The sequence below is a fragment of the Trichoderma reesei genome (genome assembly GCF_000167675.1).
Source record: "Trichoderma reesei QM6a unplaced genomic scaffold TRIREscaffold_1, whole genome shotgun sequence".
In the NCBI taxonomy this organism is placed as follows: domain Eukaryota; kingdom Fungi; phylum Ascomycota; class Sordariomycetes; order Hypocreales; family Hypocreaceae; genus Trichoderma; species Trichoderma reesei.
Window position 1 is genome coordinate 2,738,371 of NW_006711148.1, and position 27,386 is coordinate 2,765,756.

Here is a 27,386-nt window from a genome sequence, read left to right on the forward strand (position 1 = left end):
CATGCCTCGTAATGATAGACGCGGGGGAAAGAGGCCTTTCACAGTATAAACAAGGTTTATATAATATATAATCGCGGCGGATGGGGCTTTACACCGCTGTATATCTCGAGGTCTATTCCTTTGGCGTAGTTGTTTCATAGTGGTCCGATTGCTTTCTCTTGACGACCAACATAAGGCCGCCCTCTCTCACGACGAGACGTTGAAGACTGTTTCCTACTGCCATATGAAGCCCCAGTCTTCACTTAGAGATCGTTACCAAGGTACGAGAGTAATATGATACATAGAATTGATACCTTATAGTGCCCTAGTAGATGTAGACAACATGGCAGTAATCAGCTACATGGATACGGTAAAGAAGGGCCTCAAGTCGATAGCCGCAGCCCAAGCATGCCGCAGAGGCACGATGTCCTTGACGACCCAGCCTGCCTGTCCCGCAAGCTTCCTCCATTCCGCCTCGGTCCGCTCCAGCCCGTTGACGGTGGACATCATGGTCAGATCGCCATACCTCCAGACGCGCGAGCTGCGGCCTTCCTTGAGCACAGACTCGATGACGACCAATCGCGCGCGCGGGGTGAGTTTGATGGCGCGACGGACGTTGGCAAGGATCTTGAGGACGTCGGCGTCTGTCCAGTTGTGGAGGCACCACTTGATGGTGTAGACTTCGTACGTAGGTATGCTGGTGAGGAAGTCGCCTGCGTGGAGCTGTGTCATGCGGTCCGCGATGTCGTTGAAGATGCCGTCCGGGGTGGTGCTGTCAAACTTTGGCTTGAGCATGTCGACTACGGGCTGGATCTCGAAGACGGCGCCTTTCAAGCGAGGATACTTGCGCAGGAGGGCAGCGATGAAGTCTCCTCCGCCGGCACCAATGTCACATACGACGGCATCGCCGAGCTCTGCCCAGTTGTAGTCTGCCAGCATGCCGGGAGCCTGAGCGACGGCTCCTGCGCCGAGGGCCTTGTGGAATTTCTCCTGGAGCCCTTCTTGTTCGGCAAAGTACGTGAAGATGGGCTTGTCGGTGCCATATGCGATCTGGGCGGCGCTGCGGGATTCATCTGCCGTGATGGCCTGCGGGAGGGCGCGGGCGGCGTCGTAGAATTCCTCGCCGTAGAGGGTGACCCAGCGGTGCCATTGGGTCCAGTGGTGCTTCTGCAGGAGGAGGGAGGCTTCGTTGTGGGAGTATGTGTCTGTGAGGGGGTCGTAGGCGAAGATGTTTGCGTTGTGGTGGAGGGTGCGCATGATTTGCTTGAGGCGGAGGGGTTGGAGGTTGGCTTTTTGGGCGAGGAGGGCGGTTGGGAGGGGGGTTTGGTTGGTGAGGAGGTCGGGGATGTTGTGGGTTACGGCGGAGACGAGGGCTTTGGTGTCGAGGTAGGCTGTTTTGTTTTGGCGTGGTGTTTGTTAGTTATGATGGATGTAGTGGAAGCGTTGAGGGAGGGTTTAGGGGGGAGGGGGGAAGGTTTGGTAAGGTACCTAGGTATGTTTCTGCGAGGCGGATGGCTGGTGGTTGGAGGAGGTGGACGATTTGGTCGGCCATGTTGACGGTTTGGGCGAGGAGATCCCATAGCTTCTTGTTGTTCTCGGGGAGTGTCTCGGAGGGAGTGATGGTTGAGATGCGTTCATCGCTGAGGGGGCCTTGGAGTTTCGCAGTGGCGTCTTGCAGGACGAGGGTGAATTCGGCGAGGAAGCTCTCAAGAGCAGACATGATGGTCGATTTTCGAAAAGTGGTAGGCAGTTTTGCTTTAGAGTGAGGCGAGAAGGGGCGACGAGGTCAAGGCTGGTCTTTTCACGGCATGGGCTTACATGCAGGTTCGAGATGCCTGTATTTATACAATACTCGTCCCGGACTTTGGTGATTCGGCCGGTTTCCGATCATATAGAGTTAAACTTTTCTGCAGTCATCCACGGGTTGGGCATTCACAGATATTCGCCGGCCCTGAAAGCTGAGTGAAGACGGATGACAACCCTTGCAGCCTCGTCACCAGCTGAACTACTCTCATTGGATCTCTACCTTTTCAGCTCCGTCATCACAAGGACACGCGCATCATCATCACCAATCACCCATAACCACGCACCCCCACGTCATCACTCTCGACTCATCATCTCCCCTTTCAATTAATAATTTTCCAACGAACCACACAAATTCACTGCCTCTGCGCCTCCTCCCAAGTCCGCTCAATGATGGCCGCATGCTTCTCGCTCCTCGCCTCCAGCCTGCAGGGGAACTTGACCGGCGTCAGCAAGAACCCGGGCTGCGCCTCCGTCGACGGCTCAATCGCGTTCCCCTCGGCGTCGACCGACTTGGAGATGTTAAAGGCCCAGAAGAGGCGGGCAATGTTGATGAAGAGGGAGTTGTGCGCGATGTGGACGCCGGGGCAGTTGCGGCGGCCGGCGCCAAAGGTGAAGTGGTCGCGGAGGGTGGCGTCGGCCTGGGCCATGGACTCGGCTTCGGTGAGGGGGTCGGCGATGTAGCGGGTTGGGTCGAAGCGCTGGGGGTCTTTCCAGCGGGATTCGTCCATGTGGATGGCCCTGTTGTGTTTGCAAGTCGTGAGCAATGGGTTATTCTGATGTCTCTTTGACTGGCTGTAAGGTTTCTTTGTTTTCAGGTATAGGGGGGGGGGGGGGGGGGTTATGTTATGTGCTGCTGATGCTTGCTTACCACCAGTTGAGGACAATGACGGCGCCTTTGGGGATGAAGAAGCCCTTGTACCAGTCGTCTTGGGTGGTGGAATGGCATGTTCCAATCTTGGTCGAGGCGCGCCAGCGGAGTGTTTCTTTGGCGATGCCGCGGATGTAGGGCAGGTTGGGCTCGTCGCTGAAGTCGGGCATGCGGTCGCTTCCTACCACTCTGTCGAGCTCTTCGTGGGCGCCAGCAACGACTTCTGGATATAAGAGGCAGGCTAAGATGACGTTGTTGAGGGCCGTCGTTGTTGCATCGCTCCCGGCTTCGATCAGCGCTCCCGCGGCAAAGGCGGCCGTGACATCCGATATGAGGCTCTTTTCAATCTTCTCCCTTGCCATGTCTTTGAGGAAACAGTCCGGCGCGGTGCCGTTCTCGATGTCGTTCATGAGCTTGTGGTACATACGGAGGTAGATCCGCGAGTCCTCCTCGTACCATTGTCTGGCCACCGTCTTCCAGTTTTGCAGCAGCCACTCGGGCACAATGTCTGCTAACATGGGCAGCGTGTCAATCATCCAGCCACCTGGAGCCGTGGCGAGGGAGAAGTGGCGGACGATTTTGAGAATGTCCTGGTATAGGGGGTCGCTGAGATGCGGCACACGCTGGCCGTACGTGATGGTCATGATGGTGCTGGTTGAGTATCTGCGGTTGATGTCGCTGAACTCGGTGTCGTCCTTTGCGTGGAGAATCTCCCAGAGGGCTTGTTTGGATTCAAAGTCCTGGACGGGCTTGTACGAGGTAGACGTCTCTAGGTTGAGAGCTGAGTGAAGGATGTTGCGGAGGGTCCGCCACTTTTCGCCGTAAGGGAGGAAGTTGAGGCGTTCTTGGTTGGAGACCATGTTGATCATGGGGCTGGCTGCGCGGGAGGAGTAGATGGAGCCGCGCTTGTCCATGAGGTCTTTGACGGCGGTGGGGGAGGAGAGCCAGATGAAGTACTGGAGGCCGACCTTGGTGTAGAAGACGTCGCCGTATTGATCGGCCCAGTCTTTGGCGAGGGTCATCATCTTGTCGGTGTCGGCCATGTCGAGCATGTTGCCGATGATGGGGAGGCCTTGGGGGCCCGGGGGGAGGTGCTTCATGCGAGGATCGCGAGTCCATAGTTTGTATGCGAGCCATAGTATCTGAAATGTCTCATTGGACTGAACGTGAGATGAGTACGGAGAGTTTTGACTACCTACCAATGGAGTTATGAGTGCTATCTTTGCTAGCAGTGACATGATGTCGTCTGTTCACTTTCAGCCCCCTCGTTATAACAAGCTCCAGATGTCGTTGCCCATACCTATCCAGAGGTGTCTGTCCTGTCCTCGTCATGACATGACTCTTATTTCAATTTGACAGACACATACAATCTCTATTTCTTAGAACGGTGACCGATTTCTTTGGCGGATTCCGGCACTGCTTATGGTGTCAGGATTCATATTTGAACTTGATCCTCCCTGTATAACTCAAGTGTTGAATCCTACCGTGATGATACATCCTCTTTCTCAACACCACGCGCCAATTGCAATCCAAGCACCCGTCATCAACACCAATACTCTCACATTCCGATGTTTGTCCTTGGGTACATCGTGGTAACTCCTACCGCGCCGCTAATACAATGCTCCTACCAAGCCAATTGCGAATCCCTTCTGTGTCGACTTCTTTCAACTCCTCCCATCTCGCCAGTCAGTCTCAGCAACCGCTAATGCGCCAAGCAAATCCTTCAACATGCAATATCTTTGCGTACCTGGGTATACAAAACAGTGTTAACATGTGCCGATGATATCATCAGTCCATTCCACAACCCCAGCGTAATGCTGAAATCAACCGTTTAAGCACTGTTAACACTATTTCTTCTGCCACCGGCTCTTGGCATTTGATCCCCCTCGCCGAGTTTCCGGAGACTTTTGCGCATCCCCACTACCTCTGGACCAGAATAATCCACTCGATGCATCGAAGCTGTCCATCAGGGTCGGCAACCGAGGGTCGCCTCTGTTTGCTGCTGTTGTTGCTCAGTTCCGTCACTGCCGACCTTCTTCTGTCAACTTCTATCTAGAAACTCTCTCAACCCTCGTCATGAGCCTTAGATTTATTGCTAGTACTCCTCAGATTCTCCTCCTGAGGCCATGATCTGGCGCACTTCCCTCGTCCTGCTTCTCAGCCTGGTTCTTCCCTGCCACAGCTCCCAGCAACATCAGTATCTCCTAAACTCACCTCTTACACCACCACAAGACACCATGTCCCGCGCAGCTTCCACCATCTACGACGCCCTCGTCATCGGCAGCGGCCCGGCCGGTCTCTCCTCGGCACTGGCTCTCGCACGCGTCTGTCGGTCGTCCATCATCTTCGACTCGGGCGAGTTTCGCAACAAGGGCGCCAAGGAGATGCACACGTTTCTCTCGCGCGACGGCATCCCGCCTGAGAAGTTCCGGTCAATTGCGCGCCAGCAGATCGAGGACAAGTACTCGGACCAGGTGACGTTTGTGCCGGCCAAGATTGTGGCCGTGTCCAACACCGAGGTTGCTCCTGGGTACAAGGGCTTCCAGGCCGTCGACAACTTGAACAATACGTATCTGGGGCGGAAGCTGGTTCTTGCGACGGGGGTGGAGGATATTCTGCCTACGGATATTGAGGGCTACAAGGAGAACTGGCCTCAGCACATGCAAGTCTCTTGCATCGCCGCTATCTGCACCATTACTGAATGTTTTTCGCAGTTATCAGTGTCCCTTTTGCGATGGCTTCGAACAAAGGAACTACCCCGTCGGCCTGCTCTCCTTCCCGAACCCATCCTACAGCCACTTTGCCCTGATGGCACTTGCATTCAACAAGGACTTTACAATCTACAGCAACGGGCCCGTTCCCACAGACGAGCCCACGCAGGCAGCCCTGAAAAAGGTCATGGCGGCTGGTATCAAGCTCGACGAGCGTCCCATCCTGCGCCTCGTCAACAACGGCGAGGGTCCCGACGAGGGCATCTCGATTGAGTTTGAGAGTGGCAATCCCGTGACGCTGGGCATGCTGTTCCACCGTCCTCCGTTTCGAAATCGCGGCCAGGAGCTGATTGACCAGTTGGGATTGAAGACGAAGCCGAATGGTGACGTTGATGTTGACCCGATGATGTTGCAGTCGAGTGTGTATGGGTGCTTTGCCGCGGGGGATACGCAGGAGTCGATTAAGCAAGCCCTCATGGCGAGCAGCAACGGTGAGTCATGATGCATTCCACATCAAAGAAAGCGTCGTTCTGACAGAGGGTTATAGGAGTCCGTGTTGGTGCCTCGATTGCATTCCAGCTTGCTGATGAAGAGGGAAACCGGGCGCTGGAGGCGGCGGCGGCGAAAGAAGCCAGCTTGTAGCTTCTTCTCTGTTGGCTGAAGCCTCGGGCATTCAATGGTCTGAGAGCGGGACGAGATAGAAGACTGCATACCTTACAGAAATGGCAGCAGATTGCTTAACACCACTAATTAGCATTAAAGAACACATTTTAATCGTTCCTTAGCTGGAGTAAACTCATTGGGGTGTTTCATTAATGAAATGTGTTGCTTGAGTGAAAATCGCAGTTGCATCGCAGAATAGGTCATCCTTGGAGAGATTGCCACCCATATATTAGGGACGATACAGGCCATTTTTCAAAGAGGCGACCTCTTCCATGGTGTCCGAAATCGATATAGTCTATGACCTTCTGTACAAATTGCAATACACAGATGAAGCTCCCCTAAAGGCAGCATGAAAGGGTTGTGGCCAGATGCCTGGCGACCAGGGCGACTTATCTGAATGTGACGCTGACGTAGCACTCTATCCACTGTCCGCCTAGATATTGAGGAATAGCTACGGAAAATGACATACGACGAGCCAGCGAGAGGTTCTACGAGCTCCTCAACAACAAGATGAGAGGAGCATTGGAGGCAGCTGTAGAATATATAAGGGGTAAGAGGGTTGTTCTGATTCGTTCTGCGGCTGGTTCCATATTGGACTGATGGCACTCTCAACCGCAAACAGAGTTACTTATGAGCCAACTGATTAGCCGACGGTTAGCCTAGTCGATTGGACTCCCGAGACCTAATAAACTGAAGCTGGGGCTGATGATGATGTGGAGGGGCGGCTAGGATCCATGTTAGCGTCAGGCACCGAGCAGGGCATGAATGAATCCGATATGGAACCAGAGTTTGTTGTCCTTTGAGATTCGAAGACGCGGGGGGGGCTTTGCTTTGCGTCTTGTTTCTCATCTTGTATCCAATTTATCTCGAGAATATGCGAATTCGCTGCATTGTCTGGTACTGAGCCTCTCTTTCAGGCTCACAAGCTTTCTGGGATGCACCCAGCCTCTCAGTCCCAGGATCAAACGGCTGAGTCCAGCTGAAAGCACAATCACAGCGCTAGCACGCATCTAGATGGGCAGCTGAGGCTAACTGGTAATAGCTGTTCATTGCGCCTCATCTTTTAGAACCCGAGTTTGTTCATCTCCGGTGGCGTGCAGTGAAGTGAAGTCGCAGAGAATAAGAAGGGGGGAAAGAGAGCATCGCAGAGTCGTCTCAACGCCAAGTATACCGCCTCTACGGTGGCAGACTGGACGTAAGAATGTCCGACAATGGCAAATCAGCAACGGACATCATCACCTACATTGGTGTTCCACTGGCAGTCCTGGGAGGTAATCAATCATCACACAACACGCCATCACCTCTTATCACAAAGATGGGAAACCCCAAACTGACTGAGCAGTGCAGTTCTGCCCATCCTGTACAACACATTTGCAACTCTCGCCTCTCTCTCACGCATCAAGCGCATGCTTCGGCGAAGTCGCCTGACTGCACTCACCCGCAGCGATGTCGTCAACCGCGTCATTGAGATTGACCTCCCGCGATACGCCGTGATGCCTCTGGACAGGTTCCAGAACAGATCCGAATACTGGACCCTCTCGCGGCATCCCAGCTCTATCCCCGGCGGCAGCTGGACGACATTCAACTGGAAGACGAACGCCATCGGCATGAAGACTCAGCGCGTTGAATATGCCGACCAGGTCCGCCAGCCGCAGGTCGAAATCGCGTTTGACGAGCTCGTCTCGTATCTGCTGGATCTCGGGGCTGTGCCGGATCCTCATGGGTGGAAGCTGTTGAGGTCTACGGGGCTCTGGGCGCCGGTGGGATGTTCGTTGATGATGTCGCCTGACGGGAGAGAAAAGGCACTTACGATTGCGCCGCTGGACGACTCGGATGGGCATCTGTCTCTTGCTGTGGCTTGGTCTAGTTCATGGATTACTCGCGATCATGCTCATCTGCCGCCCTACTGGGTTCGTCTGCCTTCACCAGTTGGCAAACAGGGGGGGCGAGCGAGTTCTGATGCCAACTCCCACAAGAAGAGTGAGAAAAGGGTAGCAGATGCTGGTGAAGACCATGCGCAGAATGAAACCTCCAATGAAGCGGCGGCAAGCCACGAGGAAGAAAACGATATTCAGCGTCAGGTCGAGGCAAACGTCGAGAGCGACATCACCTGCGAGATTTCCCTCTCTGGGCTTGTGACGGCGTTGGTTCCAGGGCGGTTCGATGGCAGCACCGCACCCGAGACCCTATACATTGAGCATCTCCGCATACAGTCTCGCAAGTCGAATGGCGTCTGGTTCGCCAGTGCCGCCACGGCGTATGGCACTTCTAGCCAGACCATTCTCTGGAACTACAAGATCCCGGACGACATCCTGTCGTTCTCCAGAAAGGAAACAGTGCCGTGCGGCGTCCTCGTGCTGCTCGGTATTGTAGACGAGTCGGAGACGCCTGAATGGGCGACAAAGTACCAAGACTACGGCGCCTCACTTGACCAGTTCTCACAGAGGAACCGAGAGCAGCGTCTTGCGATGGAGGCAGAGTCACGCATGGCTCCGGCTCAGCGAGAGCAAGCCGTCAGGGACAGGACGCGCAAAGAGATGGAGCAGCGGATGCATGACAGTGAGTAATTTCCCCTTGTGAAGTGAAGGTTTCTTTACATATGAATTGCTCGTTTGACTCGTGTTAACCTTGTAATAGTGCGCGACAAGATGAGGACGGAGCAGCAGCGTCGCGATCAACGCGCCATGGAAGCACTTCAAAGCCCCAGATGGGACACCAAGCTCGTTGCCAATCACTGTCTATCATGGCTTCAATCTCGGAAGCTCTGGGACGAGAATCTGACGGTCAAGGAAATTGTCGGCTTCATGCTGCACCGCATGGTTCGCGACGGAGAATACACTTCTAACCTCTGTAGTATGCTGGACACTTGGAAGGCGTGGGCTGACATGGGAGGCATGAAGAAGTCTGACTTTCAGGCGGTTCAGGAGAATCAGACTGTGTTTGCTGAAGCTACTTTGTTGATTGCCCTGATTGAGGATACGTCTGATGCGCTGGAGGGGACGCTGGCGATGGATTTGCAGGAGTGTTTGCGGATATGGCGGAAAGTGAGGCTTGGGTGAGTTACGGACCTTCTTCAAGGTAGACATTGTGGAACATACCTAAGCGAGCATGTATATCAAGTTTCATGTAGAAGGGCCGCGCCGTGCTTCTATTTTTCCTGATAGGATGACTCCGGCTGGTATAATTCGTCCCTGCATCCGATTCGTTGTGTCGAGCAGCAGGTTGGCATGTCCCGCTGTTGTTCCTACCTTGACCCTATGGCAACTACTTGATGGAACAACCATGAATGATGGGCCTCTCTATTCATGATGTTCATGCGGACTTATTAGTAGATGGGATTTACCTTGAATGGGCTCTCGCCGGTTCAAGAAAGGCACACATCTACACATTGGAAAGGCATCTGTATCCGATGCATAAGAAGACGAGCTGCTCCTTCGCTCCCCTCCTTAGGCGACACCGGGCCCTGATCTGCAGGTGTCAAGCTGTTATAGTTCTCACCCATCGTGATGATACTTCACCTCTCGAATCACATCAGCCTAAGTTTCCATGCTCGCTGCAACGCGTTGGTTCCCAAAGGATTCATCAAGTCGTCGGATATACAATGCAGCTACGGCGTCGCCAGCGTTGCAACGATGGAGATGGGTCATAGGGAATATCCGCACTTTGAGTAGTACTTGGGACTGAACCAACAGCTTTTATAGATTGAAACGTCAGGGCATTGGTGACACCGGCAAGTAAACTCTGGGATGCCGAGGTTACGTCCGGACTGGGATATCCCAACAGTGCATTTGGAAAGATGCGAGGGATTTACAATAAAGCCTGGCTGTGGCTCTCGAACAGCTTGAGTAGGATGACTCTAACGGAGATATGCTTGCCACGACATACTTACGATGCTCACAAAGGAGATGACCAGAAATTGGTAAGAAACGGGCAGGGAAGAGTGCCAAATCAGGGTATTCGTGGAAGAAGACTGGGGCCGGGCAGCCGGGCAAAGTCGTTTAGATGTCGTATCTCCAACAGTTGGAAGCTTTTATCAATTGTAACAAGAGCTGGAGTGATCAAGTCTGGGCTTCAACCGAGAATAGAGCCAATAGATCCATCGACTTGGTGAATGAGAAGTCGGGCTATGGATTGCGGCCATCCCAACAGCGGCCGGTCTCATAGACTGTATCGTAAGTGATGTCATGCAATCTTTCAACTTTTATATCGCGTTAGGCGTTATTCATGAAGCGTAGAGATGTAAACACCATTCTAAGGCGAAATGAGATCGCCCAAGATATCCTCCGCCTTGCCCATCTTCTCAATCTTGCCATTCGACAACAGCGCAACTGTATCTTTCCCAGCTCGCCCGTTCCCAGCAATGCCACCCAGTCTATGTGTGATTGCAACAACCGTATTGCCTTTATCCGTAAACTCTTCCTGGATGATGCTGCGCATGGCAGATTCGGTCGCAGGATCAAGCGATGAAGTAGCTTCATCCAGCAACAAGATCGGCATGACGCGCCCGCCGTTTGGTCGAGCCTCAGAGATGCTGGATTCACTGTTGAGATGCTGGACCTGGAGAATGGCTCGAGCTAAAGCCAGTAGCTGTAGTTGACCGGTGGACATTTGCGGCAGTGCTGCCATGGAGGTGCTCAGGATGACGCTTGGCTTGACAATGGAGGTTCTGGGCTTGAAGTGTGACCATAGGCGTGTCTTTTCAAGAGCCTTTACAATAATTTCATCCGGAAAAGAAGCAGATGGCTTGAACAATCTTGTCAGTACATCTTGGAGGGTTTGCAGAGTTGAGGGATCAAAGGTTTGCTTACGTCCAGGTTGAAGCGAAGACTAGCTTGGCCAAGGATGAATGGATCCTGGGCAACTGTGATGAAGCATCTCTGCCGGACCAAGGTGCGTGGCACCAGACTGAGGTCCACGCCATCGACTTTGATCGTGCCGGATTTGGCATCCAAAAGTCGCAACAGGGTCAGGAGTAGAGTACTCTTGCCGCTGTGTGGAAACATGTGTTAGGCAATATTCCGTATGAGGATTCGATGCCGTAGAAGGGTTACACACCTGCCGGTACGGCCACAGACGACCAACTGCTCGCCTGGGGAAATCTTCATGGTAATGTTTCGCAAAGCGATTGCTTCAGGGCTGAAAGACCTCCGTTAGCTGACATTCTCAAGGGACTCTGCTTGTGCAATAGCTTACTTGTATGCTACTGTTACGTTATCCAGCTCGATTTCTCCCATTGACGGCCACGTATCCACGGGAACGTAGTTTTCGCCAGGCTTGTCTTCTTTCGGCGTCTCTGCCTCGAGATTCTTCAAGCGGGCACTGTTGAACGGTAAGCGATTGAAGCTCGATGCTGACACAAATGGAATATCAGGGTGGAAAGAGAACGTACATTGCACCCAGCGAAATCTCCAGGTTTGTCCATGATTCAACAAGACTCAGAAGAGTCGTGTTGGCAACCAGCACAATGTTGAGAGCCATGCCAATCTGGCCACTGGTCGTCGTTCCCTTCAAGACGACAGCCAGCGTAATGAGACCGGTGGCAATAGCAGCAATCATCAAGTCTAGGACAATGTTGAGCCATCGCTGGAGACAGAAGAGAATATACGAAGGCTGCTGGGACTTGTCCAGGTAATTGATGTTGGCGTTTTCAATCTGCCTCTCCCAGCCAAACGCGCGAATGGTTGCAACGCCTTCCACCTAGCATACAGTTAGATAGAAGCCATCTGGTGATTTTGAGGTGTAACTTACTGATTCGAGAAAGCTTGAGTACACCGCCGACTGCGACTCCAGTTCGAGCAACCGCAGCTGTCGCGACGTTTGCAGGTATACCTTTTGGATAAGGTAGACTGTTATGATGCAAACGGGAAGCGTCACTGCCATGAGCTTCTGGGCTGCGAACAGTAAAGCCGCTTGCACCAGGATTTTGAAAACCTCTGCTCCGGTTAGCACCCTGCTCTTCACAACATGATCGAGGCGGCTTACGGTTTGAGATGGACAAGATGGCTGGTGGGAGCTGTCGGTCGACCAGCTGGATGTCTTGGCTGAACCTGCAAAGATCATCAGCAGTTGAAGCATTGTAGTTGCAACAAAGAGGTCTTACCGGTTGAGAATGACACCGATGTCAGTGTTCGAAAAGAATGACAGAGGAGCCCTATTCATGATCAGCAAAGAGAGCATTACAGTTGACCACAACGTATACGAACCCAATGACTGTCGAAATTGTGCGACGATGAAGCTCAGCGCCCGAGTCGGATGCAATGAGAATGTTTGTCGACCACATTGAACCATTGGTAGAGGCCCACGCAAGCAGAGACAAGATCAGGTAGCCGCCAATGTAGAACATGGTGTCAGAGGGCGGCGCTGCAGTCCATTTATTCAGCCAATACTGGGGAAAGGTCACGAAGAATGAGTACGAAGCTGTGCAGGCCAGGAGCAGGAAGAAGTTGCGGAACCCAATGGCCTTGATGTAGTAGCCTATACGAGAGAGCACTTAGCAAAGGGCAGAAAGAGAGGCGTGAAGACAGCTCGTTTACCGTAGAGGGTGATGTCTCCAGTCGCTCTGCTCAAGTCGGAAATGGCATCAGCTACTTTCATCGTCTGTCTTTGCACATTGCTGTCGACTTTCAACTGCTCTTCCGCAGCATTCTTGTCCAAGTCTGTGGCGTTGACTTTGAGAATACTCTGGGGCTGGTCCTTCAGTCCAGCGACGGTTCCCTGGTACTGTATCGAAGAATCAGCGAGAACAACGAGCCAGTCTGCCAAGCTGAAATGCGATGCTGTAGAGCGATTAGCAGTCTGTGTTGAGGTACACAATAACAGCGCGAGCTTACCCGAGTTGGTGATGAGAAAGACGGTTGTGCCCATCTTTCTAAAGTGGCCCTCTGGACCGAGGAGATTCTCAACGATGCGATTCTCTGTCTTGCCATCGAGTGCGCTGAAGCTGTCGTCTAGAATGACAATGTCGCATCGCGCATAGATGGCACGAGCGAGAGCCTGAGATAATGTCAGTAAGATGCGTCCAAATAGATCAGTCAACGAGTGCAAGTTGATGGCATACCACTCGCTGTCGTTGTCCTCCAGAGAGGTTCAAGCCGCGGCTTCCAATTAAGGTCTGATGTCCCTGGGGAAGCGTCGCGATGTCTTCATCGAGGCAGCATAGCCTCACTACCTGGTCATACCAAGCGGGATCCTCCGGCGTGAAGCCAATGATAGCCTCTTGAATCGTCCCGCTGGGAAGCCACGAGACCTGCTCGCAGGAACCAATGCGCTTTGACGAGACGGAGATTGTGCCGCTGGCTATAGGCAGCTCGCCGATAAGGGCTTTGGCAAGAGTCGACTTGCCGCTGCCCACGGGGCCGGAGCAGATGACGATCGAGCCCTTCTTGACGACAAGGTTGATGTTGGATAGAATCGGTGGCGTAGATGGGCTAAGCTGGATAGTCACCTGTTCCAGGGAGATGGCCGGTGTGTCCTCGTCGGAGTCCTTGAGCAAGTCTCGCTGGTCACGTCGAGGCGGCTGAAGCAGATATTGCTGAATCCGCTCGAAAGCGGCCAGCGATCCGACGGCCTCTGGAATTATGGACATGATCATGTTTGCGGGATGCGTGACCAATCCGAGCAGCGCAGTGGTTGTAAACGCGGTCTCTGCGTCCAGGACGGTGCCGTTCCATCGCGCTACCAAAGCGAAGAGCACGAACGTGATGATGGGGGAGAAGATGCCGAGGGCATTCGCTGCATTGAGTCAGAAGAGTCTCGTATATGTGATCAAAGGCATTGAAGTTGGAACCGTACCGCTTGCATTGTAGGCGACCATCATCCATCGTACTCTCTTGGCCATGGCCAGCTCTTGTAGTCGCAGGTTGCGAATGAGCTTCTCCGTATACGGAGCAACGCCCAGCATCTTCAAGCTCTTCATGGAAGAAAGCATGGATGTGGTCATGGACAAGCGCTTCTGCGTAGCTTCGTTCCAACTCTTTTGCTTGCTCTGCAAATTCTTTGCCAAGTACCGGCTCATTCTCGAGCAAACTATGCCGCAGTTAGCCATCCATCAAGCACCGGGCAATGGACCGTCGAAGCTTACAGAAGATGATGACAATTGGGACCGGAAAGATCCAGCCGACTTCCTTGGCCAGCATGGCCGTGCCAATCAACACCTCAATGATCTGAGCCCACGTCTCGTGGAAGAATCTCGCACTCTGGCCCACGTTCTCTGCATCTGTGCTCATCAGGGTGACGGCTTTTCCGTCGTCGTAGTTGCTGGATATGTGGTTCAACGACTTGCGGTGGATGAGACCAACCACCGCGCCACGGATCATTACCTTGAGGCGGTTCAGGCGTTGCTGGTATATTGCTTTTGATATCTGAAAAGAAAAGGCAGGTTTAGCCACTGTTGAACGTAGCCAAGAGGGATGCGACTTACCGCGAGGCCAACGTAGACGACAACGGCCATCACCACCACCGTATAGTCTCTCTCGGTGGAGTTTTCATTCATGGACGCATCCAGATAACGGATGACATTGCGGATGAGCACCGGCTGCGAATAGCGGAAGAGTATCAGGCAAAGACGAGGAAGAATGGGCGCCAGGAAGTGCGGCAGGGTAGTCGCAATCAGCACCTTTGGCAGCGTCAATTTACCAACAGGCTTGGCTATATCCCCTTGTCAGAACTTGTTTTGTATATACGCGAAGGAAGGTCATCATGAGTACCTCTTTGATCCCACGCAACTGATGCCTGGTGACGCAGCAACTTGGACGACAGCTGAGCACCGATGGGTGGAAGACTGTCTTCAGTGAGAATGTTACGGCGTCCCTGAGCCAAGATGGAGTTGATCCACCAGAAGAAGGTCCTGCTCAAGATGCCCGACAGTTCCTCTTCGGACCATTTCTCACTGCCATCTCTCAGGATCTTGTCCTTCCTTTGGCTTTCCACAACCACCAGCACCAGTTTGAGGCAGATGTTTACAATAGCCGGTAAGAGATCCGGGAGAGCAACTGATGCGGCCGCATCTTGGTAGATGGTTGTCCACAAGTCGACGGAGTCGCATGCTAGCGTCACACACAGGTAAAGAATGGAAAGGTCTGATGGCCGAACAGACCGTGTATGCTCCAAGAAGACCAGCGGGCAGAGACCCAAGCATGCTATCAAGGACGTGATGGCAGACAGGATATCAATATCAAAAGGCACCTCAGGCGACAGTCTCGCCGTCAACAAGACCAGTTGGACGATTGCCAGTAGGGCAGCAAGTGTCTGTATCCCAAGAGCTCAGTCACTGCTATCCCTAACGCACGTATCTGACAGAGACTATACGCGTAGTGCTTCGCTATCATGATCTCGATCACGATCGAGACAAGCATAGCCCCTCTCGGCACGGATCTGGACGGTGTAAGACATACCAATTTGGCATAGCCACGGTGTCCGGGGAGGACCTTGATAGTCTCTCTGCGGAGCTTCCACAGCCTAAACGGCAGCACCAGCAGGAACAAGGTGGACGCGGCATTGGAAACAAATCGAAGCTTGAGGGGCATCGTCACTTGGTCGATGGCATTGCACCATCTCAGGAGAGACCGAGGACGGCGCAGGAGAGGAACAGAGAGAATGAGAGGAGGAGGGAGAGAGCAGGCAGAAGAATAAAAAAGTCCCCAAGCGTAGATGCTGCTGGCAGCCACTATCGCCAACTTTGAATGCCGGATGTCTGGTTGCCCAACAAGGAAATGGCCCTCTTAGTGCGGAGGCGATAAGGAGAATTATCCGCCCAGAAGTTGAGGTTTTGACCTCCCGGTTCGTGATATAAATCCTCAGCGAGCGAATGCCGCCCTCATTGGAGGCATAATCCCGCCCAGGGTAGCATCGCCTGTGCTGCAGCCCCCGGGGGGGGAAGAGGTCATGGTCATGGCGTGATAATCCGTCTGCTGCAAGTCGCTGCAAGCCGCTGCAAGTCGAGCCTCGGGTTCACCGCGGGCTTTCCCCAATCGAGGATACAGTCACGCTCCTGGGATCATCGCCGTCCTTGACAAAGTTCCCGGTCTGCGGGCTTGGGGGGCTGGCCCGACTGCCAGGGGTCTGTGTGCTACTAGTACTATCTCCGCAGAGCGGGTTTCATTCCCATGACCCCGATCCGGCCCAGTGCCATTGACTATTACTAGCTGAGCAGCGCCTCTGTGATTTGCTGACGGCCAGCCGGTGATCTGCTTGCATTTTAGATCCTATATGTCAGTAGTCAAGTGCTGTAAGGCCAGTAGTGAGTGACAACCTGGGGGTGAGAACTTGTCATCCAAGTCTTGCCATCGGCAGCTTTGCCGACCTCACTTGATACCCTTTTGATCCTCGTTTGCTGCTCTAGTTCCATGTTGTTGCTGACGTCTTTGTTGTTGCCGGTGATCTTCCGCAACTAGTTGCACTGGATAATGTAATCATAATCTTATCAAGAGCCTTGTCTGCATGACGTTCAACCCCCCCCCCCCTCTCCCAATCGCCATCTTTGACAATGCTTGGTCATCGTGGATCTCCGATTGTCAGGTTGACGGCAGCTTCCATAGGCTCTGCAAAAGGTCCTATCCGAAACATTCAAACTCGCAAACCCCGCGTGTGCGGCCGACAAGCCAGAGACATCCATCACCATCCATGGCGGGGGGAAGGATTCGGTTGGTTGTGGTACGAGGTTGTGCCACGATCCAACCACAAGTCTGCTTCCTCTTTGCCTTTTTGACGCCTTCGATTCCTTTTAATTGACGGCGCTTAGGCAGAAGCCCATTAACACAGTACGAAGGATCGGTTTGCATGGATTGCGGTTTTACAGCAGCCGCATAATGCCCGATTCGCCACTCCCGGCTTCCATCTCGTCAGCGTGAAACATCAAAGAATGTGAATTGCGTGAGAGAGTGAGTGAGACAGAGTGTTTTTTCAAAATCTATCACATATTATCGGCAAGCTCGGCTTACCCTGTCCATATTTTGCATGTGCTCATCCCCCTCCACGTCCTGGAGCCCGTATAAGCTGCCGGCGTCCTTAGGATGGCCGAGTTGAGTATAAGCCCAAAGAGCCCAGTGAGACACCCATGGAGAATTCCCGGCATATACGGTCCACGGCAAATATCACTGGAGGGGAAGCAGCCAATCTCTGGGGTCTTTGCCATCGGCTTGCTGACAGGATCCTCGAGCAGCAGCAATGTAGGTAGGTAAGACTACTGTATGCATGTGGCTAGGAAGCAAACTTGTATGTAGCACATACGGCAGACCCGCAGCTAGGCCTAGAATCGCACATCCCGTCACTATAAACACACGATGGCTCATATGCTAAATGCTCCATTCACATGGCTTGGGGGTGAGTTGCGTGGGTAGGTAGAGAGTGCAGGCGAGGAAGGAAAAAGAACCTTCCTATTCAGGGCTTTAGCTTACAGGTAATTGATCTTGCCAGTGAGTTGATCTCGTACATGATTAGTTGCTTTCGTCATGGCGGTTACCACACCGGCTTCTGTTGGTTGCTATCCGCAACTCTGTCTTGCTTGGTCTTGTACATGTATGTAGCCCTACCGAGGGCGGCTTACACGATACGGTTCCGAAGGATGGGGATATCTTTAGCCTGACCAAGATCTGCAACACCCGGAAACAACCTAGCAAAGGCGATTCCGCCCCTCGAAAGGTCTGGGTACAAGAATAAGTCGCTAGCGGTGGCTTGATATTGACGCCCTGCTCACAGCTTCCACGTTCAGCTCTTGGTTATGAGGATGGACGAGTCACAGACATCAAAAGAGAGACGGAAGCTACAGAACCGGAATGCGCAAAGGCGCTGTCGTAAGTGTCCAATGCCTCTACTTGCCCCCCCTTCCGCCTCGATACTTTGTTTTGTGGACAATCATATTCACGAGAACTTCAGGCAACAGAAAGAAGGGCAGCAATGGGACCATCTTTACGCAGTTCCACATGGATGAGCACGTTGACAGCACAACAACGGGCATCTCCATAATCCCGCCGTCTGGCTTAGGCCTCACAGATGCAAAGCGCACCTCGTCACAGCCAGACACGCAGATCTATCCCCACGGCGCTGAATTTGGCCCCATGTCCTTTGGTGATGCAGCCGAAGACTCCATCTTCGACATCACGGACAGCTTCCTCATGAAGGCGTGGCCGACGCCCCCCTCTATCCTCTCTCCTCTGGAGGAAGAGCTCCTTTCAGATGAAGCCAAAGACGAATACTACTCCTCCCCCAATCAACCGGCCGACCGCACCGCCCGCCGCGTCTCGACGTCTATGACGTTCCCAAGTAACCCTCTCCATATCCCCAGTGCTACCGAAAACCTGGGACTGCCAATCGGTGTGCTACCCAGCAGTGCATCGTCCCACAGTGGCAGATCGATCACTAGAGACAACCTCTTTACCACAGAGACGACTTCTGATAATGCACCATTGGACATTGCGTCTGCACGTGCGCTCGCCAGCAATAATGCTACTGCCCATAATGGCAGCTACACACATTCGGTACATGGTGTAAGCGTTTTCCCATTGGTCTGCACAGGCGGTTGGTTGTATACCTACCTAATTGTCATACTCACATTATATCCATCTGATAGACTACGAATGCACCACAATCACCAACAGGCCAGGACCTGATGGGAACCAACAGCAGAGGCCATAAAGGCGCCACGTGCTGTGTGACGCACAAGGCGGAGATGATGATATCGGAGGTGCAGACGCTGTATAAATTCGGAGCGCGGTTCGGATTTGTCGCGGAGGACAGCGACATTCAGGAATGCCTGACCTTTCTGCGGACGAGGCTGCGCGAGATTTCACAGTGCCCTAGCAGACCTGTGCTGTGCTCGAGTTCAAGCGATGACGATGAAGGGGATGTAGATATGGGAGTCAAGGCAAGTGCCGAGGTGAAGCTATCAAACATTGTGCACTAGGTAGGTACCTAGAGATGGACGAGCTGAGAGACGATGGTGGTCAACAGGGACCACTAAACCAACAACATAAGAAATGCAACACAAGTAACCTGAAATCTTCTGCGTGTTTCCATTATAACTAGAGATAAACCTTTCCAAAGGCGGAGTACTTGTGATATGGTGTGCTTCTGTTTGCTGTCGTTAATATCGAGACCACGAGGTACGGGGCTAACACTGGTTGAGCATACACTCTCTCTGAACAGATTCTCTACAATACCTAGTCCAAGATACAGCGACAGGTAAGCCGTCCTCACGCATATGTAGATGAGCTTCGTACTAGTGCTAGCCATGAAGCCCAGTCTAGGAATGGATTTAGGCAAAAGTCTGCTGCAGCTCCTATTCTAGGGTATTCTTCAACCAACAACCATCTTGCACGGAAATCACATTCACAACGATTAGGTCAGTAGTAAAGACCGTCTTGCTATTCCAAAACTCTACTCTATTGAGGAGCTAAGGGGGGTAGCGATTCCACCCAAAATATCATTCATTCGTCAAGAGTCATCCATCCCATCTCATCGCACCAAAAGAATTTATCCAAGCCGCCTTATTCCTCCCATTCAGGCCCGCCAGCGCTCTCAATGAACGAGATTGACGATTGTTCATGCTGCAACGGCGTCCAATATCAAGTTTGTTGTGCCATGTGGTTGAATTCTGTTTGTTCCTAGTTTTCCTACGTAGGTCTTGTGAGCGATGAGCCAGAGGCCGTAGAGGTTTCTTGTAAGTCACTCACAATTTATGACATGGCGGAGTCGCCGTGGACGTTGGTCTCAGCACGGCGAGACATGGAAGAATCACCGTGAAGGTTGGTCTCGGCACGGCGAGCCATAGCAGTGTCGCCGTGGAGAGCATTGGCATCGGCGCGGCGAGCCATGGCGGTATCGCCATGGAGAGCGTTAGCCTCAGCACGGCGAGACATGGAAGAGTCGCCATGGACGTTGGTCTCGGCACGGCGAGACATAGAAGAATCGCCGTGCAGGGCATTGGCCTCGGCACGACGGGCCATGGCGGTGTCGCCGTGGAGAGCATTCTCCTCAGCACGGCGCGACATGGAGGAGTCGCCGTGAACGGCAGTCTCAGCACGACGAGACATCGAAGAGTCTCCATGAAGAGCAGCTGCCTCAGCCCGGCGTGACATGGAGGAGTCACCGTGGAGAGCATTAGCATCAGCACGGCGAGCCATAGCAGTGTCACCATGGAGAGCAGCTGCCTCTGCACGACGAGACATGGCAGTATCTCCATGAAGGGCGTTGGCTTCAGCACGGCGAGCCATGGCGGTATCTCCGTGAAGAGCATTCTCCTCAGCCCGACGGGCCATGGCAGTGTCTCCATGCAGAGCATTCTCCTCAGCCCGTCGGGCCATGGCGGTATCACCATGGAGAGCAGCCGCCTCAGCACGACGAGCCATGGCAGTATCACCATGAAGAGCGTTGGCCTCAGCCCGGCGAGACATGGACGAATCGCCATGAAGGCCCTCAACCTTGACTAAACCAAACCATTAGCAAAACAGAAACACCAGTCCTGAGGATATCGTAGAATTGTTACCAGGCACAGGGGAAGCAACAGCTCCCAGCATAAAGATGGGCAGGATAGCCTGAGAGAACTTCATTGTGAAAGATGTTTGATTTTTCTTTTTTGGTTGTCGTACGAGACAAAAAAGGTGCTAAGCTGCCAAGGAGCTGGTGATTTCGAGTGAGAAATGGAATGATGCTGTTGTCAGAATGGTCTGTTCTGTCCAGTAGCCAACAATCCGCATAAATAGTACGTCAAAGAGATGGACTTTGTCGTTTTCTGCTCGCAATGTAATCTTTGTCAACAAGCTGCCATTCAGTCACCATACGGCATTTGCCGTCATCCTTCACGAAGTCACCATACGCAGTCACCATACACAGATGCCCATTGACCATACTCAGTCACCATACGCAAGTCACCATACTGCATAGGCATGCCAACCAAAACCACCAGACAACTCTGCACAATCTGAGACTATCGCCAGTCACCCTTTCCTCCCCCCCAAACGTCATTATTCGCAAGTCCAAGCAATTACCCCATTCGGCCAATCCTTCGCCAAGGGCAATCATGATTCCTTCGGGCTATGCAGATCGCAAAAAAAGCTTTGGCCGGCAATGTCACCGTGCATCACCGCGGCTCCATCTCCACAACTCGGAGAAACTGCCGGTCAGCCTGCATGGGGGGTTGGTTCAGAGGAGGAGAAGAGAGGGGGGAGGACAAGGTTGCATGGCTTCTGGGGACCCCTTCCCCGTCCGAATCTGATCTGCCGATATCCCGCGGTCATGTCGGCCTTATCTGGCCAAGACTGTTTCATTGATTGATGGACTAATTCGCCATCCATGCACGAAACACGCGGTACTTTGGTTACAAATGCCAAAATCAGTACCGACCGAGTTACCCTCTGTCGCGCGGTCAGCTTGCATGGAAAGACGTGGTGCATGTCAGATCTTAGAAGTCAGTTCAACCCGTGGGGTTTCTTCACAGGCCTGGGCTAGATGGTGAAGTCGTGCGAGGGGATCGCGATTGCATGTGCTTATGGAGTAGAGCAGGCGGTTGCTTGGCCGATCCTGGTTCGATAAGTGTAAGTCGTCGATTAGCCTCTCTTCAATTAATAGCCAGACTGCCTTTGACTCGACATGTCCAAGCAGCCTTGACCTGGCATGCCAAAACTTGTTGTTCGGTCCATCATTTTTGCTTGTTTCCCCTAGTCATTGTTCGAATTTCACACAATGTCGTCCAAAGAGCCGCTCCCAGAGAGCCCCGAGCGGTCATCGACGTCGACGCTGGGCGATTACGAGCTGGACACGCAGTATCTGATGAGCAACGAGAAGACGCGCAAGAGGAATTCCTCGCAGCAAAAGCGAAACTGGGCCTTCTTGGCAGTCAATTCGTTTATTCTGCTTCTCAACATTGGGGCGCTTCTCATGATGGGCGTGACCAAAACCGTCACCGTTACTCACCGAGAGAATGAATTTCCAGACTTACCACATCAAGGTAAATTTGATCTCTTTATTTTCTTTATTGTGCCATTGAGACAGAAACACTGACATTTGGACGAAAACAGAATGGATCGATGGTGTGGTAGATTGGGAACTGCAGGTATACGACGACCAGTTCTCAAACCACGGCCAATTCCGTGGCGTCCCTCGACCAGAGCTGGACGATGCCTGGGCTGAGATTCTACAGAGTTAGTATCTCTCACCCACTTTTCAGTCTTCTCGCGAACAATGTTCTAACGTCTGAGTAGACTTTACTCTGCGAATTCCCAAGCCTGGCTGGCGAAACGCCAGCACTCCTACCAGCATTCTCACTGAGTGGGGTGATGAGGAGGGAGGCATCATGGGAACCTTTTCTTTTTTGCACAACATTCATTGTCTGGTAAGTTACGCAGCTTTTGAATGGTTATCAAGGAGATCATGAGATTGACTGACTTTGGTCACAGAGGACTATTCGACAATACATGCTTCCGGATGCATACCCTAAGATTGCGGAAAAGTACAAGCCGGGGCCCAACTCTCCTATTCCCACACACATTGGTGAGTCTAAGAAACCACACGGTCCGCTCACGCAACCACATGCTCACCAGGACTCTTAGATCACTGCATTGACATGTATGTTGCTATAATTCGAAGCCTTTTGGAAAAGACATCCAGCTAATCGGTCGATAGTCTCCGTCAATCCGAGCTCTGCCACGCCGACATGGCCCTCATGACCTTTGAGTGGCGCGAGGGCGAGCACGATCCCGTCAACATCCACCACACGCCTCACGTCTGCGCCAACACAAACAAACTTACAAAGTTCCTGGAGCAGCACACTATTTATCCTTTTGGCAAGCTCCGCAACCCTTTCAACGGTATGTAGTTCTTGATGCTATGATCATGAGTCTCGCTGACTGTCTCATAGGAGAGGTGCCGACCTGGGAAACGAACCCGGTCTAATCGAGTCAGAGGTGGTACTTGCAGGTGGACGATGAACATCACATGAACTTTAGTGGCCGCATAAGCCAACATTCCCTCACAGAGATAAAATAAATAGACTTGAAAAAAATGATTAAAATCTAACCTTGCTTTCTTGTACATGCAGTTGTAACAGATTATGTGAGGTCTACCTGGTATAAGTCCTTTGATAGCAAACCAACATCCGAAACAACTCCCAGCTAGAACAGATCATCCAACCTAGCTCCATTTAACGCCTTTACATAACGGGAATTCCCTCATACTCTGCATAGCCAAGAGCAAGGTTCATGTTTTCTGCGAAAGATTGTTTAGTAACGCAGTAAGCTTCTGAGAGAAGAGGGGGCTACTCACGCAAACACTGGGTTGAAGCACCCTTGGCGAGGTTGTCGATGGTGACGATACTGGACACAGAATTAGTATGGCTAGATCCAGCAGGGGCCATTATGAACTTACACGACCACGCGCTTTCCGGTGCTGTCGACGGCAAAGCCTCCAATCTCCACTCCATGGCGTCCCATGATGGAGCTCACCAGGGGCGGCTCACCCACGACCTTGATGAGCTTCTCACCCGCGTAGCGGTCCTGGTAGATCTGGCGGATGTCTCGTGAAGTCACCTCCTTGCGAAGGGGGATGTTCAGAGTCAACGTGATGCCCCGGAACCATCTTTCCGATCCGTTAGTTGTTGTCCATGCTCTGGTAGTCCAATGACAGCATTGACTTACCCGGCAACGTGGGGCACAAAGGCAACCTCGTGGTTCAGGTGGTGAGAAATCTCACGTTCGTGGACGTGCGAGGTCAAGGAGTAAGGGATGATCGCGTTCTTGAGCACTTCCACATTGTTCCTCGCATTGGGCTTGGATCCTGCTCCAGAGTAGCCTGAGACACCGAAGATGGTGGGCATACCCTCAATCAAGTCGAGAGCTCCGCTGAGTCCAATCTGAGCACCAGTCGCGTAGCATCCGGGGTTCGAGATTCGTCGCGACTGCGCAATCTTGGAGCGCTTTACCAGTTCGGGGAGGCCATAGGTCCCTGTTATCGAGTCAGTCATGCAGTTCATCTCACCAAGTGCGAACCATTGCTGGTGACTGACATGTATCGTTGAATCGAAAGTCGGCGGAGAGATCAACAATGACGCTATTGCTCTTGCCCTGGTCCAGGGCCTCAACGTAAGGCTGGCAAACGCCGTTGGGAAGAGCCATGATCCAACAGTCTACCTCGCCGTCCTTGTCCAGCCGGGCAACGTCCTCGGGTGACAGGGTCTCGTAGATGACCTTGCGCTTGGTATATCCCTTGAGTTCCTGGCCAGCCAGCTCGCGAGACGACACATGTCGCAGGTCCATGTAAGGGTGCTCGTTGAGGAGCTCAACGAGAGCTGAACCAGTGTATCCTCGGGCGCCTATCAGACCAATTCGAGACGGGGTTTCGTTGGTCGCATTCTTCTTGCCGAGGGGAGGGTTCGGGTTCGTCGTGGCGGCATAGGCGCGTCGCTGCTGGCTCATGGCAGCGATGCCGAAGCTGTTCTGTCGACCGGCGAGGCATCGGGTCGGGCCTGTGGCGGGCAGAATGGAGGCAGATCGACGGACGGCTCGACGGGCGCCGGCGCGCAGGGCCACGGAGGTGGCAGAGAGCATGGTGACGGATGCTGCTCGAGGTCAATTGACGGGGTGGAGGGACGAGGATTGAGGTTGAGGTGAGGTTGAGTGAGGTTGATTCTATTATCTTGGTGAGGCGTGAGGCCAGGAATCGGACCGGGGTGACTCTTGATGCGAAAGGCCTCGGTGGATTTTTTTTCCCTGCTGCGGCCGAAATCGCTCACCTGCGGCTCAGCCCTGGCTTAAGGCGGCACTGGAATGGCGGGGTCTTTGCATGCTTGACCAGGTTTGAAGACAATAGCAGCGAGTGGTTTAAGCCTATGTCGGCTCTAGTGGCACGGTTAATTAGACTAGCTTCGATCCATTTTGTATGAGTGTCACTGCAAGTGCCGCTTTAACGCAGAAGAATTACTCAATTGGGTTGCTAAATGGATAGGTAGATATGAAGTTCACTTGACGAGATCTGGATGATAAAACTCCAGGCTTAGCATCCTCACCGGTGGTTGTCTGGTGGACGCAAATAGTTGATAGACACAAGTCCTTGACGGTAACAAGACACAAATATCGGTACATGTACCATGAGCACTATCTGGGTATCAGACAGCCCTTGTAGTGCGCGTATTACAGGCGTTGCGTGTTGATCACTTCTTCAGACTCTTGTGATACTTAACCTGGAACCACTTGGTGGGCTTTTGGGATCCGCTCTCGCAGTTGCGTAAATTCTTGCAGCGTCCATGTCCATCGTCATTTCCAATGTCATCAACTGCTTTGATTTATGAGGCTGAAGCATGCCTCGCTGGACAAGCTGTGAAGAAATTATGCGTGAATGATACTAATGAGGACGTTCTCTACCGTAAGACCACATGGCAAGACTATGGTACTCAAAGCTTGAGTGCCAGTCACCTACTACCTACTCAGGGGAATGAGAAGAATGATATTGAGGCAGACCAACATTATTCTCATATAAAGCGGTTTGTCACAATTTCAAGCACATACGACCATAGGTAGTGGAAAATTCGGGGTCCCGTCTGCTCCCCCATAGACAAGCCACTAACCGGCAGATTAGTAGTCAAGTGGGTGACCATTGGCGAACACCGGCTGTTGTATGTTTTTCTTTTTTGCTGTTTTTTGTCTCCTAATGCTGTATAAGACAAGAACTTATAACTATGAACAAGATGATGCATGCCATTGATAAAAGTCGTCATTGCTGATGACAGTTCCCGGCACCATACGCACCGTAGCACAGGCTCGAAGGAGAGGCATAGACACCTTCTCTCATGAGACAGTACTGAGCAACTTAAACAGCTGTTGACACTGAGAAACAAAAAGCAGGTCTCAAGACACAAGCTATCAGTCTATTATTTATCCTCCACCAGACACGACACGATTCCCACATCAAACGTTGACCCAATCTGCGCCTTTAGCGAAGGCTCATTACTCTCCACCGCCTTGAGAATCGCCCTCGTACAATGCAGCGTATGTGCCAGCGTGTTATGCGCCACGGCCGCAATATCGCCCGTAACCAGTCGATGCATCCGTCTAGCGAGAAAAGCGCAGTGCGCCAGATGATTCTCCGTCGTGGTGTAGATGTGGCTTCCCACGAGGTCGGACAGGACTTCCTCAGAGGCCACCTGCTTCTGTCCCTGTTCATCGTGGTAAAAGGCCCAGGCGCCGAGCTGGCGGGAGGGATCGAGGACCCATTCGCGGTACTCGGCGTCTGTGATTGGGTCTGCGCAGTATTCGGGCATCCAGTTGTTGGTGAGGAGGTCGAAGACGCAGCCCATGGCTCGGGCTTCCGTGGAAGAGTTGCCGCAATGCAGCTCGGACGTTGACGGTGGCTTTGGCTTGATGTCTGGAGCCGAAGTTGGAGGCGACGCTGGCGCTGGAACATGATCATGTTCATGTTCATAAGCTGGAGCGGGAGCGGGAGCCGAAGCAGAAACTTTAGATGATACTGAAGAACAAGTAGCAGTTGAGGCCATGGCCGCTCGAAGGAGGATATTCTGCCGAGCCACGACATATCCAAAGACAGCACAACTTGCAGCGGCCACAATGGCCAGCAGAACGTATGCGCCTGTCATGGCTCTGCTCTCATATCGCCTCTTCGTCTTGTGCGGCTCGCCATCTTCAGCTGGTACCTGTGGTGGGAAAGTGTCGGTCTCGCTCTGGTTGAGTCGCGAGTACAGCTTTGGGAACTTCATCCTGAATGAGTGACTGAAAGCTTCGTCTGAGCGCAGTGTCCCAAGAGCAAGAGTCAATGCTCCAAAGGTGGCACTTAGAAGAAGAAGCGCATTTCGTGGGCGGTACACTCTTCCCTCACTCTAAGAGCGCAGTGATTGTCAACTGGCATCGGCATTTCCGTACTTCCATGCATTGGAACTGCTTGGAATCGGAATCATGCATCCTCGGTCAGAAGCATGTTGTAGGTCAGCGATGCATACCGAGGCTGGCCGGCAGAGGTGCGTCAGTCAGCAGTGTCAGCATGCATACAAAGAGTCCGCCTCGAGGGGTGGCACGCAATTGACACCTCGCACATGCAAAGTGACTAGGGACGAGAAAGGCAATCTTTGAGAATGGGTGTCAGCAGGATTCGGGTCATCGGCGATCATGATTGACTTCGGCAACCAGGCACGAGATCAAAATACTGCAAGATACTGAAGCCCGGCTTGATAGAAAAACATCGTCTCTAAATAGTGGGATCGAATTCCTGGTTTTGCCGTGCTTGCGCTTATTTGCTGTTTCCCGCCCTTTGCGAGCTCGCTTACATCAACCGCAACATGGTGTATTGAGCGACTAGTTGTTTACTTCTTGAACTGAGTGAAGCACAAATCATACGACCTGTACTCGATCCGGCTTTCATAGCAA

At 52.7% G+C, this 27,386-nt stretch overlaps 10 protein-coding genes across 10 annotated transcripts; 4 read left to right on the forward strand and 6 right to left on the reverse strand.

Annotated features, from left to right (window-relative positions):
- Positions 1–336: 336 nt before the first annotated feature.
- Positions 337–1,699, reverse strand: TRIREDRAFT_53025 (uncharacterized protein; the record flags this gene model as incomplete). The annotated part of the gene is made up of 2 exons (XM_006961775.1): positions 337–1,370; positions 1,468–1,699. 2 exons carry the CDS (start codon positions 1,697–1,699, stop codon positions 337–339), a joined length of 1,266 nt encoding a protein of 421 aa, XP_006961837.1.
- A 445-nt stretch (positions 1,700–2,144) lies between these two features.
- Positions 2,145–3,738, reverse strand: TRIREDRAFT_27722 (uncharacterized protein; the record flags this gene model as incomplete). The annotated part of the gene is made up of 2 exons (XM_006960955.1): positions 2,145–2,523; positions 2,654–3,738. Coding segments are annotated over 2 exons (1,464 nt in total), but the record flags the coding sequence as incomplete, so codon positions are not given.
- Positions 3,739–4,798: 1,060 nt separating this feature from the next.
- TRIREDRAFT_74278 (uncharacterized protein) lies at positions 4,799–6,143 on the forward strand. The gene is made up of 3 exons (XM_006961325.1): positions 4,799–5,319; positions 5,375–5,855; positions 5,912–6,143. The coding sequence occupies exons 1-3, from the start codon at positions 4,891–4,893 to the stop codon at positions 6,004–6,006; spliced, it is 1,005 nt and encodes a 334-aa protein (XP_006961387.1). The 5' UTR covers positions 4,799–4,890; the 3' UTR covers positions 6,007–6,143.
- Positions 6,144–7,228: 1,085 nt separating this feature from the next.
- Positions 7,229–9,765, forward strand: TRIREDRAFT_103127 (uncharacterized protein; the record flags this gene model as incomplete). Its single annotated transcript, XM_006961326.1, has 4 exons — positions 7,229–7,298; positions 7,375–8,586; positions 8,665–9,082; positions 9,729–9,765. The coding sequence occupies 4 exons, from the start codon at positions 7,229–7,231 to the stop codon at positions 9,763–9,765; spliced, it is 1,737 nt and encodes a 578-aa protein (XP_006961388.1).
- A 513-nt stretch (positions 9,766–10,278) lies between these two features.
- Positions 10,279–15,551, reverse strand: TRIREDRAFT_54954 (uncharacterized protein; the record flags this gene model as incomplete). The annotated part of the gene is made up of 18 exons (XM_006961776.1): positions 10,279–10,770; positions 10,836–11,016; positions 11,083–11,172; positions 11,221–11,346; positions 11,417–11,724; positions 11,776–11,960; positions 12,010–12,074; positions 12,128–12,178; positions 12,231–12,444; positions 12,561–12,782; positions 12,858–13,020; positions 13,085–13,758; positions 13,819–14,052; positions 14,108–14,180; positions 14,232–14,387; positions 14,447–14,673; positions 14,733–15,273; positions 15,420–15,551. The coding sequence occupies 18 exons, from the start codon at positions 15,549–15,551 to the stop codon at positions 10,279–10,281; spliced, it is 4,134 nt and encodes a 1,377-aa protein (XP_006961838.1).
- Positions 15,552–17,036: 1,485 nt separating this feature from the next.
- On the forward strand, positions 17,037–18,925 carry TRIREDRAFT_103129 (uncharacterized protein; the record flags this gene model as incomplete). Its single annotated transcript, XM_006961327.1, has 6 exons — positions 17,037–17,192; positions 17,228–17,238; positions 17,550–17,670; positions 17,722–17,816; positions 17,906–18,509; positions 18,593–18,925. 6 exons carry the CDS (start codon positions 17,037–17,039, stop codon positions 18,923–18,925), a joined length of 1,320 nt encoding a protein of 439 aa, XP_006961389.1.
- A 772-nt stretch (positions 18,926–19,697) lies between these two features.
- On the reverse strand, positions 19,698–20,570 carry TRIREDRAFT_103130 (uncharacterized protein; the record flags this gene model as incomplete). Its single annotated transcript, XM_006961777.1, has 2 exons — positions 19,698–20,446; positions 20,507–20,570. The coding sequence occupies 2 exons, from the start codon at positions 20,568–20,570 to the stop codon at positions 19,698–19,700; spliced, it is 813 nt and encodes a 270-aa protein (XP_006961839.1).
- A 1,132-nt stretch (positions 20,571–21,702) lies between these two features.
- TRIREDRAFT_103131 (uncharacterized protein) lies at positions 21,703–22,911 on the forward strand (the record flags this gene model as incomplete). Its single annotated transcript, XM_006961328.1, has 7 exons — positions 21,703–21,967; positions 22,038–22,160; positions 22,221–22,351; positions 22,416–22,509; positions 22,560–22,584; positions 22,642–22,826; positions 22,877–22,911. The coding sequence occupies 7 exons, from the start codon at positions 21,703–21,705 to the stop codon at positions 22,909–22,911; spliced, it is 858 nt and encodes a 285-aa protein (XP_006961390.1).
- Positions 22,912–23,167: 256 nt separating this feature from the next.
- TRIREDRAFT_103132 (acetylglutamate kinase) lies at positions 23,168–24,560 on the reverse strand (the record flags this gene model as incomplete). Its single annotated transcript, XM_006961778.1, has 5 exons — positions 23,168–23,223; positions 23,281–23,330; positions 23,383–23,592; positions 23,652–23,958; positions 24,020–24,560. The coding sequence occupies 5 exons, from the start codon at positions 24,558–24,560 to the stop codon at positions 23,168–23,170; spliced, it is 1,164 nt and encodes a 387-aa protein (XP_006961840.1).
- Positions 24,561–25,879: 1,319 nt separating this feature from the next.
- TRIREDRAFT_103133 (uncharacterized protein) lies at positions 25,880–27,130 on the reverse strand (the record flags this gene model as incomplete). The annotated part of the gene is made up of 2 exons (XM_006961779.1): positions 25,880–26,840; positions 27,012–27,130. 2 exons carry the CDS (start codon positions 27,128–27,130, stop codon positions 25,880–25,882), a joined length of 1,080 nt encoding a protein of 359 aa, XP_006961841.1.
- Positions 27,131–27,386: the final 256 nt, after the last annotated feature.

What these genes read in the sequence shown, in the direction of transcription:
- TRIREDRAFT_74278 (XM_006961325.1), top strand. Translation starts at nt 4,891, where the DNA reads ATGTCCCGCGCAGCTTCCACCATCTACGACGCCCTCGTCATCGGCAGC. An exon ending in ACTGGCCTCAGCACATGCAA is followed by an intron (nt 5,320 to 5,374) that starts GTCTCTTGCATC and finishes CGCAGTTATCAG; the next exon opens with TGTCCCTTTTGCGATGGCTT. An exon ending in CCTCATGGCGAGCAGCAACG is followed by an intron (nt 5,856 to 5,911) that starts GTGAGTCATGAT and finishes AGAGGGTTATAG; the next exon opens with GAGTCCGTGTTGGTGCCTCG.